Source organism: Polypterus senegalus, chromosome 2 (assembly GCF_016835505.1).
Source record: "Polypterus senegalus isolate Bchr_013 chromosome 2, ASM1683550v1, whole genome shotgun sequence".
Taxonomy (NCBI): domain Eukaryota; kingdom Metazoa; phylum Chordata; class Cladistia; order Polypteriformes; family Polypteridae; genus Polypterus; species Polypterus senegalus.
The window spans coordinates 185382204-185403155 of record NC_053155.1 but is presented as its reverse complement, the minus strand read 5'-3'; the positions used below and the strand labels follow the sequence as shown (position 1 = coordinate 185403155).

General features: G+C 36.1%; 1 protein-coding gene across 8 annotated transcripts in view; it reads right to left on the bottom strand.

Annotated features, from left to right (window-relative positions):
• LOC120523590 (phosphorylase b kinase regulatory subunit alpha, liver isoform-like) overlaps window positions 1-20952 on the bottom strand; it is a 147298-nt gene that overhangs the window by 43405 nt on the left and 82941 nt on the right. For all 8 annotated transcript variants that reach the window (XR_005632667.1, XR_005632666.1, XM_039745011.1 and 5 more), the window contains exons 13-20: window positions 16384-16462; window positions 15162-15296; window positions 12358-12467; window positions 7417-7561; window positions 5070-5148; window positions 4677-4846; window positions 1085-1261; window positions 469-560 (exon numbers count right to left, since the gene is read on the bottom strand). Coding sequence is in view for 6 of the 8 variants with exons in the window: in XM_039745011.1 (XP_039600945.1) it covers window positions 469-560; window positions 1085-1261; window positions 4677-4846; window positions 5070-5148; window positions 7417-7561; window positions 12358-12467; window positions 15162-15296; window positions 16384-16462 (987 nt within the window). In the remaining 2 variants the exon portion in view is untranslated. The remainder of the gene's footprint in view (window positions 1-468; window positions 561-1084; window positions 1262-4676; window positions 4847-5069; window positions 5149-7416; window positions 7562-12357; window positions 12468-15161; window positions 15297-16383; window positions 16463-20952) is intronic.

Here is a 20952-nt window from a genome sequence, read left to right as displayed (position 1 = left end):
CAAATGGTTGCTGTTTGCCCATCACCCAATGCTGATGTGACTGGCTCCCAGTTCATGGGTGGCACAGTGGCTAGTGTTGCTGCTTCAGAGATCCAGTCTTCTGGGTTTGAATCCCATGCCCAATTATTGATTGTGTGGAATCTGGAATCTGCACATTCTCCCTAAGTGTGAGTGGCTTTAAACGGACCCTTTGTGAGTGTGAGTGTAAGTGTGCCCTGTCCTGTGTTCAGTGTTCCCAAAAGAGACTCCAGTTACCTGTGATCCAGTTTGGGTGAATTAGCTTATGCTATGTTATGTACTAAGTCAAGGAAGCAGGTATAAGATCAGCTACCTTAGGAGAATGTCCTTTCTGCCTAATTCATTTAATAATTCACCAATGCTACAAGTAGTGTTGTGTCACTAACACATCTCACGAGTTATGATAAAAACATAATCTTTCAAAATGCAGTAGAAACTAACCCAACTAACCTTAGCATTATGTGGATGGGGAGCCTCCAACAAATTGAGAGACTTGCGGTGCTTATTCAAAACATTTACCGTTGGCAAATACATTGAGATTTCTGTAAAAGAAAGAATGATTTGCAGGAAAGAAGTCTCATGCATTAAGTTGTAAATTATAGTAAACTGGTACACAAGTTTTCAAATTTTTACTACACTGTTACAGTATAAATAAAGTCAAATGACAATTAATGAAAAAAGAAACATAAATCTTTGCCTTGAGAAGTCTGAAACACGAAGCAGCAAGCAGCATATGGTAAAAAATTCTTAATATGAAACACAGGCACCAGAAACCTCCAGAGTATTTTTTCAAAATGTTTTTCACTCAACAGACTATATTCTGTTTTACAAATATGTGTGACTTCAGATTTATTAGGCTACTATTCTCTTGTCAAACACGAGCGCCACATTTATGTATTTACTTTGGAATTGCAAAGCACACCTGTTACCATACTTTGAATAAGCAACAGAATCATGAATAGTTAAAAAATATTCTTATGTGTCACACTTCCACCAGCCCCCAGAGAATTGAATTAACCCTCTCAGAGCATGCCTTTACAATAAGAAATCTTATGGTTTAACATACTGGGAACATCAAGGCCTTTGGCTTTGGCCACCAGAGAGAAGACATCCCGTGTGGTGTGCTCTGAACTGAACAGATGGTGCTGTCCTGGAATTTTGCAGACAGAAGGAAGATTGGATTTCGGAGTTGTACTCTGTAGTAAGTGGTTGATATACTGATCCAGTTCATCCTTGACATGTTCTAAGGAAAGAAAATATTTACACATATGTACATGTAATATAAATATTTATTTCTAAAAGAAAATATACTGTGGTAGACTTATAATTTAGTGTCACAGGGGAGATCATGCTGGTGGGATGTAAGGGAGAATGTTAAGCTGGGCTATAGTAGTAGGATGTTTTATACTCATATTGCATATAATGCTTTTAATTTCTTCACATCACAGCAGATAGATAGATAGATAGATAGATAGATAGATAGATAGATAGATAGATAGATAGATAGATAGATAGATAGATAGATAGATAGAAAGGTGTCTGCAATATATTGTAATTTACTGTAGAATCCTTGAAATCTATATCACTCACTTATGAGAATTGTTCCACCAGTTAAATTGTTTCTCACTTTCTCATAATAAACACATATCTGTTTGAACTATTGCTTGGATTGCACTTGTTATCTTATGGTTTATTAACTTTTTTCAATATCTGATTTCTGAGGTATATTTTGTTTCCCTCGAACAAGGGATACTCAGCTGTGGTCCTTGAGGGTTGCAGTGGCTGCCAGTTTTAAGTTCCTTAAGCTTCTTACAGTTTAATATATTATTATTTTGTCCACATATTCTACAATGCTTTATTGCTTATATCTTAAACATGTAACAAAGCGGCCAATAAAACTATATCAAAGGCTATAATGGGTTCACATTTCCTCCTATGCATACTCTATACATTATTAAGACAACTCTAAACTTTGCCATTGCTTAGAAGCTATGCACATCTCAATGCCCTGGTAAGAACATTGTCTAATGCTGCTTACTGTAAAATAAATTTGAAATATCGGCAGAGATTAATGCAAACAAAAAGGAAGAAATTGAAAACACACATGAACCCTTGGCTGCTTGTAGACTAAGCCTTTTCATCTTCATCAAGAACATGTTTTTTTTAACTTAAGCATGTCTCACTAGAGATGAACTCACTGCTGTAGGTAACAAACAAACATTTATAAAACCAGTAAAAGAAATACAGAGCTCTAGCAGGAGAATATATCTCTCTCTCTTCCTTGACCTGGTGATTTTAAATAGCTATTCCATGTTGCTTTTTGTCAGATAAAGAAATAGTTAAGCTGACAGGAAATCACTGAAATTCACAAAACTTTTCAGGCAACCAAGCAATAAAACTGCCTAAAGCCACTTTACTCCACTGTTATAAAAAGATATTTACCATGGACAGATGTTTTTGGTAAAATGTTGCCAGTCTGTCGGTTATTCTCAAACCTACTGAATCCAATTCAAGGTTATGGTGACTAAAATCTACCCCTGGCATACTGAGTGCAAGGCAGGAAACAGAACCAGACAGTCTGCTAGTCCATCACATGATCCACAGACACACCACACACACATACTGGTGTCAATCTAGGGAATTTAGGAATGTGGGAGAAAAACCCATGAGACACAGGGAAACCATGTAGACTCCACACAGATAATCACCTGCCACAGGATGCTGGATCCATGAAATGGCAACAATAACCAACTGTGTCACCATGACACCCATGTGGAAAAGTGAAAGGAAAAGGTATAGTGCTTTATTTCTTTCATAAAAAGTATAGATTTTTTAATTAAAGTTTTAAGGTCATAGAAAGCAGGTACCACCTGCAGCAGTTTAGGGTAAAAAACAGGGGCCAATTCCATTTCAAAATAATATCACATACCCTAACAATTTTCTCACATCAATGTTCCCCACCAAACAAATTAAAGTTACCTTAATCACTACAATAAATGCACCAATTTGACTGACAATGGCTTACATGATTAAACAAGCACATAATGGACCCTGTAATTTGACAACCTTTTGTTTTTCACCCTGTAGCGTAACATTTATTTAATAAGTAGATAAATACAGATTATTTAATTTAACCAATAGGAACTATTCCTGCAATAAGTAAAACTAAAACAAGTGAACATTCAAGGTATGGTGAGTAGGTGGGGACAAAATTGGCTCAAACACAAGAAGCAAAGGGGCACCTATACAACTCTGAATCAGTACTATTGGAAAGTGCACCCCTTATTTTTTCAAAACCTTTATCTAAAACAAGGTAAAACACATGGCATTACCTGGGTATGGGTTAAGGTAAGAATGTAGACATTTATATGTTTTTTTAAATGTTCAACCTTTTGTTATTTTTGGCTGGAATACACTATTTCTTTTTTTTGTGTATGATTGGATTCCATAATTGTAGTAACTCCTTGTTGGGTTGGAACAATCAATGTTACTTCTTTCTACAGCATTTCATGATTTACTTTGGTTTCACAAATAGATGTTTAATCCCACACTAAGAAACTGAATGGTTTGTTGAATAATTGAATCATTGATACAGCATGTACTGTAAAGCTGGGTTCCCTCTATTGAACCTCTATTCTTGAAAAAGTCTTTGAAACTGCATAAACTCTTCATATTAAGTTGGGTTAACTGTAACAGACATGCAAAATTTCATGAACATCCTCTCAGCTGTTTTGGAGTAAGGTATGGTTTCTGTGGTGTTGGTCCCTTATTTTAGGATTCCACTGTGAAATTCTTGAACTCCGTGAAGCCAATATTTTAAATTGCTTGAACAATAATGTAAATACACAATTTCATGAGAGTAAATATGGCTGTTTTTGAGTGGCTGAACCATCTGGCTGTGACAGTATGGTTTTGGTTTTGCACATCCACCAGTTACAATCCTGTTTCCTTATAGAACTTTTCAAAGGCCTTAAAGTAAAGATTTGAAGTTTGTCAACAGAAACATGCATGCAATATTTCATGAACTTCAACTTAGCCACTTTTGAGTGACATATTTTTTTTTTGCACAGCTTCCGTTATAGTCCCCTTGATAAAATTTTTGAAAAACAGTTTAGCCTGTATTTTATGATAAGCCAATGAGAATCTAGATGCAAAATTCATTTAAAATCCACTAAGTTGTTCTAGCATTATTGGCACAAATGGACAAACAAACTGAAAAAAGATAGGATCTGTGAAAATGTTTTCCTGAATGTGTCAGACATAAAACATCAAACAAAGCTGAAAAATACAAATAACAGAGAAAGGGTAAAACATTTGTATTTATATAGCTGAAACCAATGACTTATACTCCACGCAATAAACTCAATTAGTCTCCAGGAAAACTACTATAATTTAAATCTCACAGTTCCAAAAAATTTGATTCAATCTCAGCTTAGTCATTCTCTGTGTAGAGTTTGCATATATCACCTGTGTCTGCATAACTTTTTTTCTTGGTAATTAGGTTCTCACAAATGTCCCAAACACCTCTGCACTGCTTTAATAGACCACTTTAAACTGGCATGACGTTTGTGCACTGTGATGGAGTACTTCATCTGAAACATGGTATATATTAAATAATTTATAATGTATAATAAACATAGATTTCTAGAGTATATTACCTGTATTACCATCCTCCCTTGAATAGCTTCTGTCTTCATATTCATCATCTTCAACACTAAATGTGTCTTCCTCATCCTCAAGGAGCCGGTTATCAGAGTCTGTGTCCAGGAAGCTCAGGTGAGTAAGAAATGAGGTTGTGAGGAAACTTGCTAGTTTTCCAGTCTGGACTCTGTATATAGAAAGCACAGCATACATATACAATGCATATATCAAAATATTGACACTGAAAAGAAGTGTAATCCCACGTTAGCTTAAGATGGTTAGAAAATTGCATTGAAATCTGATTCATTTTAACAATCTATACAATATATAAATAACATAAGAAAATATTACAAAATTATTTTAGAATAAACCAAGTTATCTGAAAAATGTTTAAGAAATATGTTTAAGACCTTGCTCCTCCAAAATATCCATCCTGCAATTTTCTGAGTGTGGCCAGAACTGCAGGGTCAATATCGGACTCATCCTCATCTGAAAAGAAAGAGATAAGATGGTTTATTTGTACATGTTTTCCCACTCAGAAATCCAGGTTTCACTGTACACATTTTTTCTTCCAGAAATCATCATTCCATTGCACCTTATTTTGCATTTCATCTATTAAGGGTTTTCTTTTACATGAAAGATGCACTTCCTGTCTTACAAAGAGCAAAGAAAGGAAAAAGCAAGCAAATGCCCTCAGCTACTTTTGGATTCTGGTAGTGAAGTGACTAGGGGACTTTAAACAAGTAGGTTGTGCCATTAAAAAAATGTGTAAACAATTTTAATATAACCTGATCTTGTAAGCAATCTTGAATAATGCCACTAACTAAATATAACGAGAATATCCCAAGTCTGATCTATGCAAGGACCTGTCTTTCTTATAGTATAAATATAAACTGAATGTGACTCACCAGAAAATGGATATAAGACTAATTAAGATTTCAGCACATACATCTACTGTATAATAGGAAACAGCTAACACAACTAACAATGTGGTTGCAATGTATGGAAGCAAATCATTCACTGTATAACCAACCTTGAGGCTGAAGTTGATAGAATGTGGATCTCTGATTCTCAAATTTCAGCTTTTTGCTTTAAAGTAAATTGCATGGGGTTCTAAACAATGTTAAGGCTCTTAAGATAAATTTGTCAGTCAATATATTCACCATTTACTATCAAGTCACTCCAGGGTCATAGGAGAAGGAATAAACCTTGGGCAGGGTGCCAGTCCATCATAGACACCTCAAATACAGGACAGATTTGGAGTCAAAATAATATAAAAGACTAATTTTCAGGATTCTGGGAGCAAAACTCAGAGAACACTGCTGACATTAATAGAACTTACCACTTCCAGCAGTGTAAATACTGTGTCAGAACACCAAATATTAGAAACATTAATACCAGAGAAATATGTAAATGCTAACAAGACATTAATATATGCTTTAAATGTAAAACTAGGCACTCCTGAATCCATATATAAATATACGCTTCCACATTAATATCCTTACTGCCACACTACCTAATTTATGAATGAGTATACTTCATCATTAAATATAGCAGATTGATTTCTTTCATAGCAGATGCTAAAAAAAGACTACCCAAAATGATTACTGAAAATATCACAGAATGAATGTCCCAGGGTTGTTTATTAATTCTCATTTACTTCAGCCTCCTCCATTTTTGAAAAAGCAATTTTATAATCATTGGGTTTGGCACAGACTATGCCTTCAAACCCAACCTTTGCTCAAAGACAGAGGACCTTTACTTTCTGGAGTAATTTTATTTTGCAATAATGGATGGTGAGAGAAATTACAGGCAACTAGTCTGGTCCTCTCACCTCAAAATCAGTCCTTTAATCTCCCTGCCTGAAAGCCATTGTCCTGTTCCTTTAAATTCTGAAGTGGAAGGGGGTGGTCATTTGAAATACCATGGTAGCTAGTATGGCCTGCACTTTGAAATTCAGAGTGGTTTATCTGACCATGCATTCAATGTAAAAAAGAAGAAGAAAACCCCACTGTTACTCAGCAGTTGTAAAGCAAATTAGAAAATCAGAGGGACATACAAAATCTGAATGTGAGCAGCTGTAATCTGAACTTTTATGGTGTTCACTATAGAAAGGTGCAATATAAGATAAAAAAGGCTGTTTGTTTGCTCATGTTTACCTCTGCACATTTCTATAAAGCTATAAGACCACCAGTTCTTACCATACTCTGGTGATACTTCATGTCCCAACACTCTGAACCACACATCAAGGACTGCTCCTGTCTTAACTCCAAAAGGCATAATTGGACATGTATCTGGGCATCTGTCAAATTCAAGAAAATACTGGATACTACCTAATAGGGGAACTGTTCATGGAAACAGTCCTTTCAGATGACTGTTATTCCTATGGGCTCCCCATGCAAACTCAACACAATCATTGTTTGAGGTAGGATTTATAACCTAGAATTCTGGAGCTGGAAGGCAGCAGTGCTAACAGCTATGCAACAATACCTTCAACTTAACTTTTTCAAATGTTAAGTTATTTTCACCAAAATTTAAATTGCTTGATTGACAAACAGTGAATGGTATAATAATCAGTGTACAGCACTATGAGATGTGAGGTACAAATACTCAGTGAATTTTTTTCTTTACACAAGTAGAGTGAGTGGGAGCAGAAGACTGCCCAATGATGCTGATCAAATGGATCACTGTATTAGCAGCTAGTCTAACAACTCAACGTATAATGTCATTGTCAATAAACAAAGAAGACCATCTTACTAAGCATGCTGCGAGTGATGCAAAAAGTTAAGGTGGGACGTCCTGTCATCCTCCAGCAAGAAGAGAGGTATGCCAACTCATTCCGTAACATCTCTATAATCATACGATTATCTAAGGCGAGGTAGAAGTGATGTTGGTCCAGAAACTGTAAATAAGATAGCAGGTATAGAATGCTTTGAGAGATAGAATAAGAAAAAAAATTGATGGCACATGAAGCAGAAAGTAAAAAAACATACAATGAACAAGGCACAATTCCAGACATATTAAAATATATAATGATTCTAGTTGTCTTTGTTCTTGTCCTCTTTGGCATAACTATCGAAACACACAAATGGATGCTCAAAACTGTTCATATTTTATTAAGCAGGTGGTATACTTTATAATATAAAATACTATAATAAGAAAACACCCTTCTTTAGCTGTGCATATATGATGACTCCCAAAAACATATTTTACCCCATGCTATTGGGACTAGTTCTCAGCAGAATTTTACCAACACCTTCCCTCTTCTGGGGAACTTTGCATGCAGGGTGAGAACTAATCCTGCACAAGGTGGATTATTTACATTATTAATTTTAAATAACAACATTAGTATTTTGTTACATACAGAATATTACCAGTTTTATCATATTGAATGTTATCAAGTGATAACATTTATCATAAGAAACATATATTTTATTTATTTGTTGTGTTGTGGGGTAATCATTCAGCAGCCACTTATTCAATTATTCAATCTAAACACCATGTTGCATACACCTGTTTCCACGCTCACATTGAGATGTATAAAAACTAAACTTGGCGTAAAGCCACGTACATTTTCACAATAGTTCAAACCCTGGAGTACGCAATTTCTCCGCTCAGTTTTGCAAACTGGTAGCACCCCGCATCAAAGCAGTGCTTTTGTTCCAGTGTGGTGTCCCTTTCTTTTTTAGATCCACATCCCTGATGCGGCTTATCATATACACTGAAATTAAACCGCATATTGTTCATTAGTTTAAAGCATCTGATTGTAATTAACCTGTAACAATATAATGGTCCATGGAATGACCAAACTATTTCAAATACCATAGCTGCTTTAGCATTGTTACTCTCACTGCACCTTCTTTTTCTTCTTTCAGCTGCTCCCATTAGGTGTTGCCACAGCGGATCATCTTTTCTATATTACTCTCACTGCACTCACGGTTCAGAAACAGTTTCATCCCAAGAACTATAAATGCAATCAATCAGTCCATCAAGTGCTCCTTGTAGAACTGTTTGTACTTATTAGTACAATTACCTCACTGTAAACTTGCGATACAGTTTTAATATTGCACAACCTGAGCCACTTTAGCGCGTACAGTATATAATGACGATGTAATTTTTAAGATGAAATGCAGCAAAATATGTTTATTACGTTATACAGATAAAATTTTAATATAATTTAAATAATCTATATTATTAATAATTAAACATGTGAGGACTCTGTGTCGCAGCGCTAGCAAGGAGCTGGCACCCCATTCAGGGATTGTTCCTGCCTCACGCTGTATTCTTGCTGGGGCTGACGCAACACTGGAAGGATAGATGGATAGAATAATTAAACATGTACAGGGTGGTCCAGATCTAATTATGCAGATCCAAATCGTTTGGATGACATTGATTTATGCAGGGAACATTCCAATTTTGGCGCGAAGACAATCGATTCTTCATGTCATCAGTTTGCACACTTCTCGATGGTCTGGGGTTTTTTGGATGATTTTCTATGCAATAAACTTAATAAGTTATAGTGTAATGAAAATTGCATAATTAGATCTGGACCACCCTATACTACGAAGATATTTCAATGTTCCTTAAAAGTTTTGAAGAATTGGAGTTCTAAGCTTACAGATGGCTTAACGTCTTGTGGGGAACAGCCCGGACACAGACAGGTAGACATGATGTTTTAAGCACCACACAGGTTTATTTACACTTACTATTTACAGTTCTGGCACACACAACCCAGTGCCGTAATCAATCACCCCCAAAGTCCAGGCCTTCTCTCTCAATGCCTTTACTCTTCTGGCCGCCTCCACTCCTCTCCTCCAAGACTCTGTCCACTTCCACCCGACTGCAGCCATCGAATGGAGGGAGGTGGCCCCTTATATACACACCCAGATTTGCTCCCCTGTGTGGCGGAAGTGCCGGCTGCGCACCAGGAAGCACTCTGGGTGTCCCCGGTCCTCTTCCCCCCAGCACTTCCGGGTGTGGCAGAAGTGCTGAGGTCCAGGGCTCCAAGGGCACCAGGGCACCCCCTGGCGGTGACCATGGGCCCCTACAGGGGTGAACTTCAAAGCTCTGTACCAGTGGTCCCCAAAGCAACCAGGGCGATTGCCCCCTCGTGGTCTGGAGGTCCTCCTGGGCGTCCCAGCTAGGCAGCAACCCCAGCCACTCACCACAGTCTATTACTGAACTGATTGTGTGGTGATTGGGTACTTGGAGAAAGAAAGGAAGGAATTGTGGGTTAGTACATTTGAAAGAGACAGTACTGCTGCAATAAATGATTTCATCAAAGGTCACGCATGGCGCAGCAAGCATTTTGTGGGAGGTAAGAAGAACAATCTCTGGATGGGGCGCCAGCTCGTCACTATGACTGTGCCACCATGTTTAATACATGCTTTAATTCTTAGCATCATGAAAATGATATCAAGTATACATCTCAGTATTTGAATTATTCAGAGAGCTGTAATATCACAAATGCAATGGATTCTGTGTCCTGTCGGAGGAAGAGAAAGCCCGTTTAAGAAGCACGTAGTGATTCACACACATAGAGCACACAGAAGAACACATACAAAACAAAACATTTAATGTGCTACTTTAATTAAAAGGTGTTTGAGACACTAGCAAATTAAACGATTTTAAGATGAAGTTTAGGATGTTCTACATTAATGACAAAATAAACTACATGATTACAATGGAAATTTTGAGATTAAAGTTGACATTTCAAGGTTTTTTCCCCACTGTGTTCCTATTTTTTTTTCTTTTATCTGTACCCTAATAAGCTTTCATATGACACTCAGGCGGTGGGCTACGACTCGCACAATTTTCCGTTTTTGTTCATATGCCATGTTTTAGTGTGAATTCTATACACAGCGTTATGCATGAGGCCCCAGGACTGTTGAACAGCTAGTGCTTTTCATTGTAAGAATTTAATGTATTTTTTCAGTTTTATTGTGGATGCAATGTTTTAATTAGACATTACACATTTATATACTTATTAATGTCTTAGAACCTAATAGCTCTAAATTAATATCCAATTACACATAACAGACAGTTTATAAGTCAGTGCACATATTAGGACAAAAATACAGAAAAGTAATAGACTATCACATCTAAATTTATGACTTTATAAACAAATAGGATTTGATATTATTCAAATAAAAGACAATTTAACCTGAATCTACTGATCACCAGTTCACTTCAATCTATTAGGGATTCTTGCAACTAATTATTATTAAAGGATGTGTATTGTTCTTTGTACAACCCTTTTTGCAAACTTTGTTAAAGTACAAAAAAAATTTTCCACTATAGTAGCTTTAGCATTTTACTCAAACTGTAAAGGCTTAGGATGTTTCTGTCATAAGCCATTGCACCATGATAGTAGTCCAATTACACACTTGTTGATGTAGTTTCCATAGCAGATTCCTCATTCACCCATGATATATGTTTCATAACAATAGCTAAACCATATCACCTTTATCTTATAGGCTGTCCCTTTGATCCACATTGTATGAGTAAAAAGGAATTGCCTGCCTAAAAGAGAATTTTTTTGTATTTGTAAAGGACACAGCAAAAAGAGACTTTTACCACATAGGTAAGATAAAAGAGAATCTTGACTTGCATTTAAGTTTTTTTGGCAGTTCTAAACAAAGATTTATTCCATTCAGAAAATTAATATATATTGACAAATCAAACAGAAGTAAAAAATTTTTTTTAACATTTCTAATGATGGTTGAAAATATATACTGGGAGAAGATGACAAGCTGGTACTTAGAATGAGATAGCTATGCTCCTTTTAAAACATGAATGTACAAAAAGTGTACAATAGTTTTCATCATTTTGGTGAAAAAAATTAGGATAACTCAAGCAAATATTTCAGAAAGAGGCCTTTTCACTCTTATGAATGAGACATGAACTTTCAACTATGACAATAATCAGCAATAAGAAATAACGGTATATATGGAATAATATTTTTACATTTTATTGTAGGTCTTTCAGAAAATAAAATCATCAGCCTAGTAGCCATGCAGAAAAATGTAGTCAGTGGCAGGTTGCAAACTTATATTGTATAACTGGCTGTCTGTTTAGTGATATAACATACACTGAAAGGTTGATTAAAACAAATCACTCAATGGGCAGCAAAGATAAATGAAATGAAGTCCAAGAATGACCTACTCTTGATCCAAACAAAGAAAACATCATACAGACATGATGATAAACTGCAAACTCCATGCAGAATGTACCTTGGATGAGAGATTTGGACTCAGTACTCTTGAGCTGTGAGGCAGCAGCACTAAACACTGTGCCGCTAGTCCAGGGTTTTCATTTCAACAAGAGAAAAGATGTTGGAAGTCACCATTGAGGCACAAATGAATAAGGGTGCAAGTATAACACACTACAGATGTTGGTAATGGAGCTGAGTCCATCATGGGCATCATTGTATAATTTGGAAAGTTATTAATAGTCTATTTTCAGGTTGTTTTGTAAAATACTGAATTAGTCTGATTTCTGGATTCATCCTTTAAGATTTTGTTAAATAAAAATAAGAACAAAATCAAATAAAGCAAACATCAATACTGAATAGCAATTAGTTTGAGATTTAAAGTTACTCTGAAAGGCAACTGGGGATTAACAAAGTGTATCAAATCAAAAAATTAAAAAAAAAGATCCAAACTGTTATGACCATTACTCTCACAGATCCTTTCTTACCTGAGGTGTAAAAGTGTAAATGTGGTCCCTGATAACGTACAGCTTAGAAGTTCCAAGAACACCAATATGACGATATGGCCGTCCACTCAATTTAAGCTTCTTGTTATGACCTTAAAAGAAATATTAGATTAATTCTTACATAAAACATAAAATAACTAAATGTACATTTTTAATTGCACTGTAACATAATCTACTCAAGATCTTTTGAAAAAAAACCTTTTCTTACTTATTTATAATCACCTTTCTTTACCTTGAAAATGCTCATATTGAATTTATAATATACTGTATACATAAAGGTATATACATAGGTTCATACAACATTTATTTGGGCACTACATAAAAAGTTTTCTGAAGAGTATTTTAGATTAATTAATCAAAAATAACTATGGAAAACACTTTAAAACTAAACATTTTGGCTAGTCAAGGTTTGTTGAAAGTGCTCAGTCAGAACCTGCTGTGACAGCTCACTCCAAATGCTACTGTTAAACCCCTTGGAAGCACAGGGAAAAAAAAACATTGGAGTGAGGGAAAGAAATCTAGGTACTTCAAAATCTTTTTATCTTCTTTTTTTGATTGGGAATCAAAAAGCAGATGTCCAGAACACATCCCAGATGGATCACCTAAAGTAGAGTGAGCTTGGCTACCTCAAGAAGAGCAAGACTAGATCACTGTTGGTCAGACACTTTACTAAATGCATGTGCCACTAAAACTGACCTTGAACTTTAAGAATAGCACAGGTAAAAACCATTAACAAACTGATTTACAGTAAAGGTTTATGGAAGCTTATTCTGTTTGGTGGAGACACCTTGGGTAAAAATGTCTACCAGTGTTTCATATGTAAAAGCTGCATCTTTCTTTTCAGAAAACTGTTCAAGTTCTGCTACAAAAAAACATTTGTTAATGCTTAGTGGCATAATCAGCTGGGAAAGTCAGTCATTTTGATGACATGCTCAGAAGACCAACCTCACTAAAGGTTAAAAGGCACAACACTGGAAGAGTCTCATTGAATGATGGCTATGTGGGGATATGGTCTTAGTTCAGGCTTTGCCAGGCCATTGCAAAATATTAACCTTTTTGTTTATAAGATTATGCTGACTGTATGTTTTGGGTTAATTTACAAAATGGAGAGGAAATTTTCTCACTTGTCTTTGGACACAATCATAATGGTTACACTATAATCTTCTACATTAATTTTGTCTTTCAGCATCAAAAGTCATCCTGACACAAAGAAAGAATCCATTCAGTTTCATGTTTCTACAGTTACACTTCCAGAATCAACATTTTCTGAGGTGACATGTGGCTTTATTTGAAAAAGTAAATGTACTGTACCGTCTTTCTTTTATGTGAGTAAGTTTTTTGTTTCTTGGTAATTACATCCATCCATTATCCAACCCGCTATATCCTAACTACAGGGTCACGGGGGTCTGCTGGAGCCAATCCCAAGCCAACACAGGGCGCAAGGCAGGAAACAAACTCCGGGCAGGGCGCCAGCCCACCGCAGGGCACACACACCCACACACCAAGCACAATTTAGAATGCACCTAACCTGCATGTCTTTGGACTGTGAGAGGAAACTAAAGCACCCGGAGGAAACCCATGCAGACACGGGGAGAACATGCAAACTCCACACAGGGAGGACCTGGGAAGCGAACCCAGGTATCTTAACTGTAAGGCAGCAGTGCTATCCACCGCGCCACTGTGCCGCCCAGAATAGAATATATGCTCTAAGTTTAGATTGTTAAGGGATAAACCTCAGTTGTAGTTTAATTCTCTTGGAATTATAACTTAATTTTGATATAAAATTTTGCCAAGCCGATGAATATGAGGTTGGAGTAGGAAAAGTTATCATGGAGTTGATGAAATTCAAATGGAGGGCAAAGTTAATTTGTATGACTGAAAGTTACACCTGTAAGTGAGGAAGACATGAAGAACTAAATATATTCTTACACATTCTTAAACCCACCCAATCAAATTCAGTGTCATTACGTGTAAGGACAGAGCATATGTTGGCAAAATTGGGAACAAAGCAGGACTACCTGAAGGGTCATTAGTCTATTGATTCGCCCACTTACCCAAGCTAACAAATGGGGCTAATATAGAATTACCAGTTAACCCAATATGCACTCATTTATGAATGTGAGAAGAAGCTGAAATATTTTAGGAAACCCGTGCAGACACAGGGAAACATATAAACTCCAAAAAAGCACAGGTTTTTTTTATTCTGGACACTCTGGATACATGAGCCAAATGCATTATGTATTGTACTCCCAATTTTGTAGTTCTTTGTTGTTTTGTTTTTTGTCTTTTGCCTTTTATATGCTGCATGTATTATGTACACTGTATTATATGAGGGTTAATCAAAAAGTAAAGGCACTGGATAGAAGCTTGTGCAATATAACATGTTTGTGATGGCTAATGGGCAGTTCGAAAACACACCACGCATTTAGGCTGTCCACTCACTGGAACTATTTCACCTTACCTTGTTTCTTTTTGGCCTTTATATTATAATTGAAGAGACACTAACCTTTTCTCTACTACATTAGGCATTTGTTTAACCCTGCATTTTCTGTCTGTATGCATGTTCTTATATAAATCTGCCTCAATGCTTTCTCAAGCAGTATATACTATTTTATATGGCTGTAAAATAAGAGTGAATTTATACTTTTCAAAAAACATTTCATGTGTATGATATACAGTTTTTGTTATTAACCTTATTAAAGATAGTACAGATATCGATCCATGAGCCTGTTTTTAATTAAAGATGGAATGTAACACCTTAATGATATTATTAACAGATTACTTACCTAATTTGGCATATATATGACTCAGAATACGTGCCGGCTGGACACGAATAGGCTGGACTTCAGCAATTGTTTCTGCATTTACACCACTGTTCAGCAAAAGAGACTTAATATTTTCTGTTTCTGCTAGAACAGACACTAAGCAAGAAAGAGAAATAGCCTAATACAGAATTATGAATAATAAAGAAAAAAAACAATAGTATTACAACTTCATCAGCTAAAAGGAGGCTATTTCTTAAATTAAAAAGTATACATTTCTTTAAAATTATACACATTTTTCCTTTATAAAATATTTTATTCATTTTTTTCCTGGTCTCAGTTCAGATGCTTGGCTTAATGGTCAGGTAGCTGGGATAAACTTTGCCAGGTGGCACAGGAAATATCAAAACAGGGTAATTGGACTCTGAGCTCTCATGTATAAATCGCAGCAAGCCATGTTAACATACAAACAGGCCTGCATCAGTAAAAAAGATGAGGGCTAGACATAATTCAGACAGTATTTCAAAACAACAATATTTACTTTAGGGTTCCAGAATAAACATTATAGCCACAAGTTTTCTTACTAAAGAATGAGGCACAACAGTCATATGGAATGATCTGTTACCAGGACATGAAATAAAAGACTTATAGCTACTTGGTGAAGAGGTGCACTGTGGACTGTGGTGCACTTCCATAGAGGGGCTGAACCAAGAGTGAAAAAAAATATATGAAAAGAAGTGGTGATGGAATGAATGAGAAAATCTACTTTGACCATTAAAATGCATTCTTAGACTTTGAATTGCTTGATTTTAAACTTTCCTCTTTAAATTGTATTTGATGTTGAAGTTAGTGAACATAATATGTGAAATTTTGTGATCTTTTACTAACAGATGAATGTTGTGAATGTTCACTTTGGTACTTATTGATGTGTATTTCCTCATATCATCTGAATGGTAAAATTAATCTCAAACTGGTTGAGTACCCAAGGCTTACAGAACTAAACTGAAAACTCTAGAGGTCCAAAGTTTAAAAATGAGTTTTGAATGCAATAAATTAAAATAAATCAGCATGAATAATATTTAAAGGTAAATAAAACTTTAGGAAAACTACTTATCTACTCTACTCAAAGTACACATTCTTTAAAGCTTTGAGTTAAAACTGAGTTAAGTATTTAATAAAACTACATCCAAAATGTTTTAAAAAAACACAGAACAACTTTTTTTCCACAAAGAAACAATACACTGACCTTGCACTACAACATCACGCTTAAATGATGTTGCAAATCTTCTGTTTAAAGGATCTATCTCTCCAGGGGCCAGAAATCCCTGTAAAAGCAACAATAAATAAACAAAGGGGTGTTTGGGGGAATAATACAATGTTCCCCAGTACAGTACAAGCAGGTGACTCTGAATTTTTCAGTACTCAGGGAATACTCAGATAATTGAGAAAGAAAAGACTAGGAGGCTGTATGTTTTCTGCCTCCGTATGACTTAAGCCTAAATATATATTACAAACATTTAAACAGCATGTTACTAGTTAACATAAAAATCTGCACCAAACTCTCCTAATCCAAAATGTTGTTCTCAAAGTCTAAACCAACGTTATAAACAGAAATATCAAGAAAAACAAATAGGCTAAAGATTAAAAAAAATGAAAAATACAAGGATAAAAAGGGAACCAAAGAACATGATTGTAAGAATTAATGCTACAGCAAAGAAGCTGTGGCTACAAGTGTTTTAAAGCGGTAATCGTGCCCCAAATGACTCTAGCAGACAAGCAGACAAGTGACACAACAAAGGGTAAAGAGTCAGGAGGAAACAGAAAACATAAACAAAAAAATAAAGGAAACCACGGTACAGATATTAAGATAAATAAAACCTGGGCCAATAAAAGCCAAAAACCAAATACAGGCAAAAAAAATTCATGTGAGTCAATCATGGAGCTACTTTGCTTTTCTGGCCTATCAAGCTTAATAAAACATTTAGAGCATTTAGAGACCCTGGGAGCAGTTAGGTGGAGTTTGAACCTGTTGCAGTGCTGCGAATTTAAGACCATCCCTGTACTAGAAGTGACTCTGAATGGGAAGAGAATTGACCAAGAAAAGGTATATAAAATCACTTCAGTATAGCGTGCCAGGACTGTAGATTTAAGCACCTGGGGTAAGCACTCACCTGGTGAGAGGTGAGGGGCCAAAGTTTTTAAATAGTAAAGCGGGCATTGAGCCATCTGATTGTGATTAATCCTTCAACTGTCAAATGGTATTTTTTTTATATTTACATCATAGAATATACATCCCTCAATTTGACAAACCAAAGATAATACTCCTAATGAGCCTATCAGCATAGGAGGAAACTGTAATGATTTATTTGACATAAAATGGTGAAAGGGGTGAACATGCCTCCAAATTCACAAAAAAGTCTGACCAGAACCTTCACTGATCAACCTCAGGTGCAGGCCTCACCCCAGGAAACCAGACCCAAAAAATCAACTAGCAGGCTTCAGACTACACAGGCCCAAAATGGGACTTGGCTTTCAAAGTTCAAAAATACGCATTAATTGTTCCAGAAACACAAAAACACCCTTCAAGGGGAAGGAACAGTAAAATCTCTTATTTGGAATGCAGCTACATGGCCATTAAACTAATTGTGAAAAAAGAAAAATGTGAAATATATTCTGAAATTGTTGTAATTCAGCTTTATTTGAGGGTTTTCTAGCACAAACCGCCTTTTTAAGGTCATGCCATAGCATCTCAATTGGATTCAGGTCAGGACTTTGACTAGGCCACTCCAAAGTCTTCATTTTGTTTTTCTTCAGCCATTCAGAGGTGGATTTGCTGGTGTGGTTTGGGTCATTGTCCTGTTGCAGCACCCAAGATCGCTTCAGCTTGAGTTGACGAATAGATGGCCGGACATTCTCCTCCTTTTGCATTTTTTGGTAGACAGTAGAATTCATGGTTCCATCTATCACAGCAAGCCTTCCAGGTCCTGAAGCAGCAAAACAACCCCAGACCATCACACTACCACCACCATATTTTACTGTTGGTATGATGTTCTTTTCTGAAATGCTGTGTTCCTTTTACGCCAGATGTAACGGGACATTTGCCTTCCAAAAAGTTCAACTTTTGTCTCACCAGTCCACAAGGTATTTTCCCAAAAGTCTTGGCAATCATTGAGATGTTTCTTAGCAAAATTGAGACAAGCCCTAATGTTCTTTTTGCTTAACAGTGGTTTGCGTTTGGAAATCTGCCATGCAGGCCGTTTTGCCCAGTCTCTTTCTTATGGTGGAGTCGTGAACACTGACCTTAATTGAGGCAAGTGAGGCCTGCAGTTCTTTAGATGTTGTCCTGGGGTCTTTTGGGACCTCTCGGATGAGTCATCTCTGCGCTCTTGGGGTAATTTTGGTCGGCCGGCCACTCCTGGGAAGGTTCACCACTATTCCATGTTTTTGCCATTTGTGGATAATGGCTCTCACTGTGGTTCGCTGGAGTCCCAAAGCTTTAGAAATGACTTTATAACCTTTACCAGACTGATAGATCTCAATTACTTCTGTTCTCATTTGTTCCTGAATTTCTTTGGATCTTGGCATGATGTCTAGCTTTTGAGGTGCTTTTGGTCTACTTCTCTGTGTCAGGCAGCTCCTATTTAAGTGATTTCTTGATGGAAACAGGTGTGGCAGTAATCAGGCCTGGGGGTGCCTACGGAAATTGAACTCAGGTGTGATACACCACAGTTAGGTTATTTTTTAACAAGGGGGCAATTACTTTTTCACACAGGGCCATGTAGGTTTGGATTTTTTTTCTCCCTAAATAATAAAAACCATCATTTAAAAACTGCATTTTGTGTTTACTTGTGTTATATTTGACTAATGGTTACATGTGTTTGATGATCAGAAACATTTTGTGTGACAAACATGCAAAAGAATAAGAAATCAGGAAGGGGGCAAATAGTTTTTCACACCACTGTAGTTTGTTAAATAGTGTTTTTCCAACATTCCAAAGATATACATGTGGGTTAACTGGTAACACTGAATTGACCCAAAATGAGACATTGTACTGTATAATTGGTTTAGATTCTAGCCAGGTTATTTCATGCCTTGCACTTAATATTCCTGGGATAAGTTTTGACTCTTTGCAACCCTAGGACTGGATTGTTTGAATTAAAAATAGATAAGCAATGACCTTTTAAATAAAACATATTTAGTCCATTCCTATTGAGATGGGAGCTAAATGCTTTTATTTTATATCACATATTCCTATCAAATAATCACTTAGTTTTGGATTAAACACATGTCCAGATTACTTTTGTTACATGCCTACATTTTCTGTAAAGTCATAAAACAGAGAATTTTTCATTTTCAATAAAATGTTGGTGTGTCCCTGGGTCTGCCTCTTCTGCATCATCTAGTGGTCACTCTAAGGAGATTTCATGAGTTCTTAACTTTAAATACCCCTGAAATGCAAGTTGCAGAATCAAGTCTAAAAAGGTTTCAACACATGAGACTATTGTTGTGTGTCTGTTTTCTACTATGTGAACACCCACCATCAGGGACTATCTCTGCCTTGTGTGCACCTCATAACATAGGGCTTTCTAAACATTTAACAGAAAGGAAGAGAGAAGACAACCTTCTTCACTGGATCTGATGTTTTTCAGCAAGGGCTTAATGAAAGAGTAGCGCAGTCAATAAGGTGTCTTACTCTTCTATCTACTGCATAATATAGGGGTTTTCCCTAAACTTGTTATACTATTGAATGTTTACCTGATAACTTTTACTTTTATTCTTATATGCAGGTTCATAAGGACACCTGTCAGAAATTTTCCTCTGTATATACTGATCCCCAGATGCTGTCTCAAGAGGCTGTACAGTTAAATCGTTTTTATCATAGACTCCACAGTAATGTCATCACATCAACAGATTGACTTTCCTCTTTAAGTATGGTATTTTGCTTACTGCTGTAGAAAACTAATTATGTGGAACGTCAAGCTACAGGATGTAGTAGACCAGCAGGGAACTTTACTTCAAGGCTTTTCTACCTCAATGCGCTGGGAGACTCCCTGTCTGCTCTCTCTCTTTCTCAGGAAGCTCCTTCCTCTTCATGTAAACTGATCGTTGGCAGTCAATTTCCCTTCTCAATAAAGAAATAATTTGACAGGAAGTGAAACAAGAGCCAGATTTAAGTTTAGATCATGACACTTGAATAGCAGATGGGGAAAAGATTCACTAATATTTTGGTTTTCTACAACTCCCATACACAAGGAGAAGCAACAGATGGTTCAAGTGACATAATCTTTACAAAATTGTCTAATTCATAAAGTTAAAACATATAGCACAGAATTGTGTTATAAATTGTTTTATGATTTATCTTTTGTTGTAAACAAGTTAAATTCATGACAGTATGCTGTAGGTAAATGAACAGTTTTTCAGAAAACAACCTAATTATTTTGGTTTCTTATTCTTACAGTTTTCATCTCTCATTCTAAAGCTAATCTGATTTACAAAACCATAGGACAACATTGCCAACATAATGGCCATTTCCAGTTCACATCTACTCTAATTTGTTCCTCACTGTGTGACCTTAAGAAAGTCATTTACAGTTTTTATACAATCATTTTTGCACAACCTTGATGTCATTTTTCAAAACTTTAGACCCAAAACTCACAACCGATGATCAAAATGCAAATGTTTGTTCATTGAATTGAAATCACCAGTTCAAAATGACATAACTTAACATTAAAGTATTACAATTTCAAAATGCAATTCACACATTGCATTTGAGATGACTTTTCATTTCATTACAGTGATCTAACTACCAATTAAT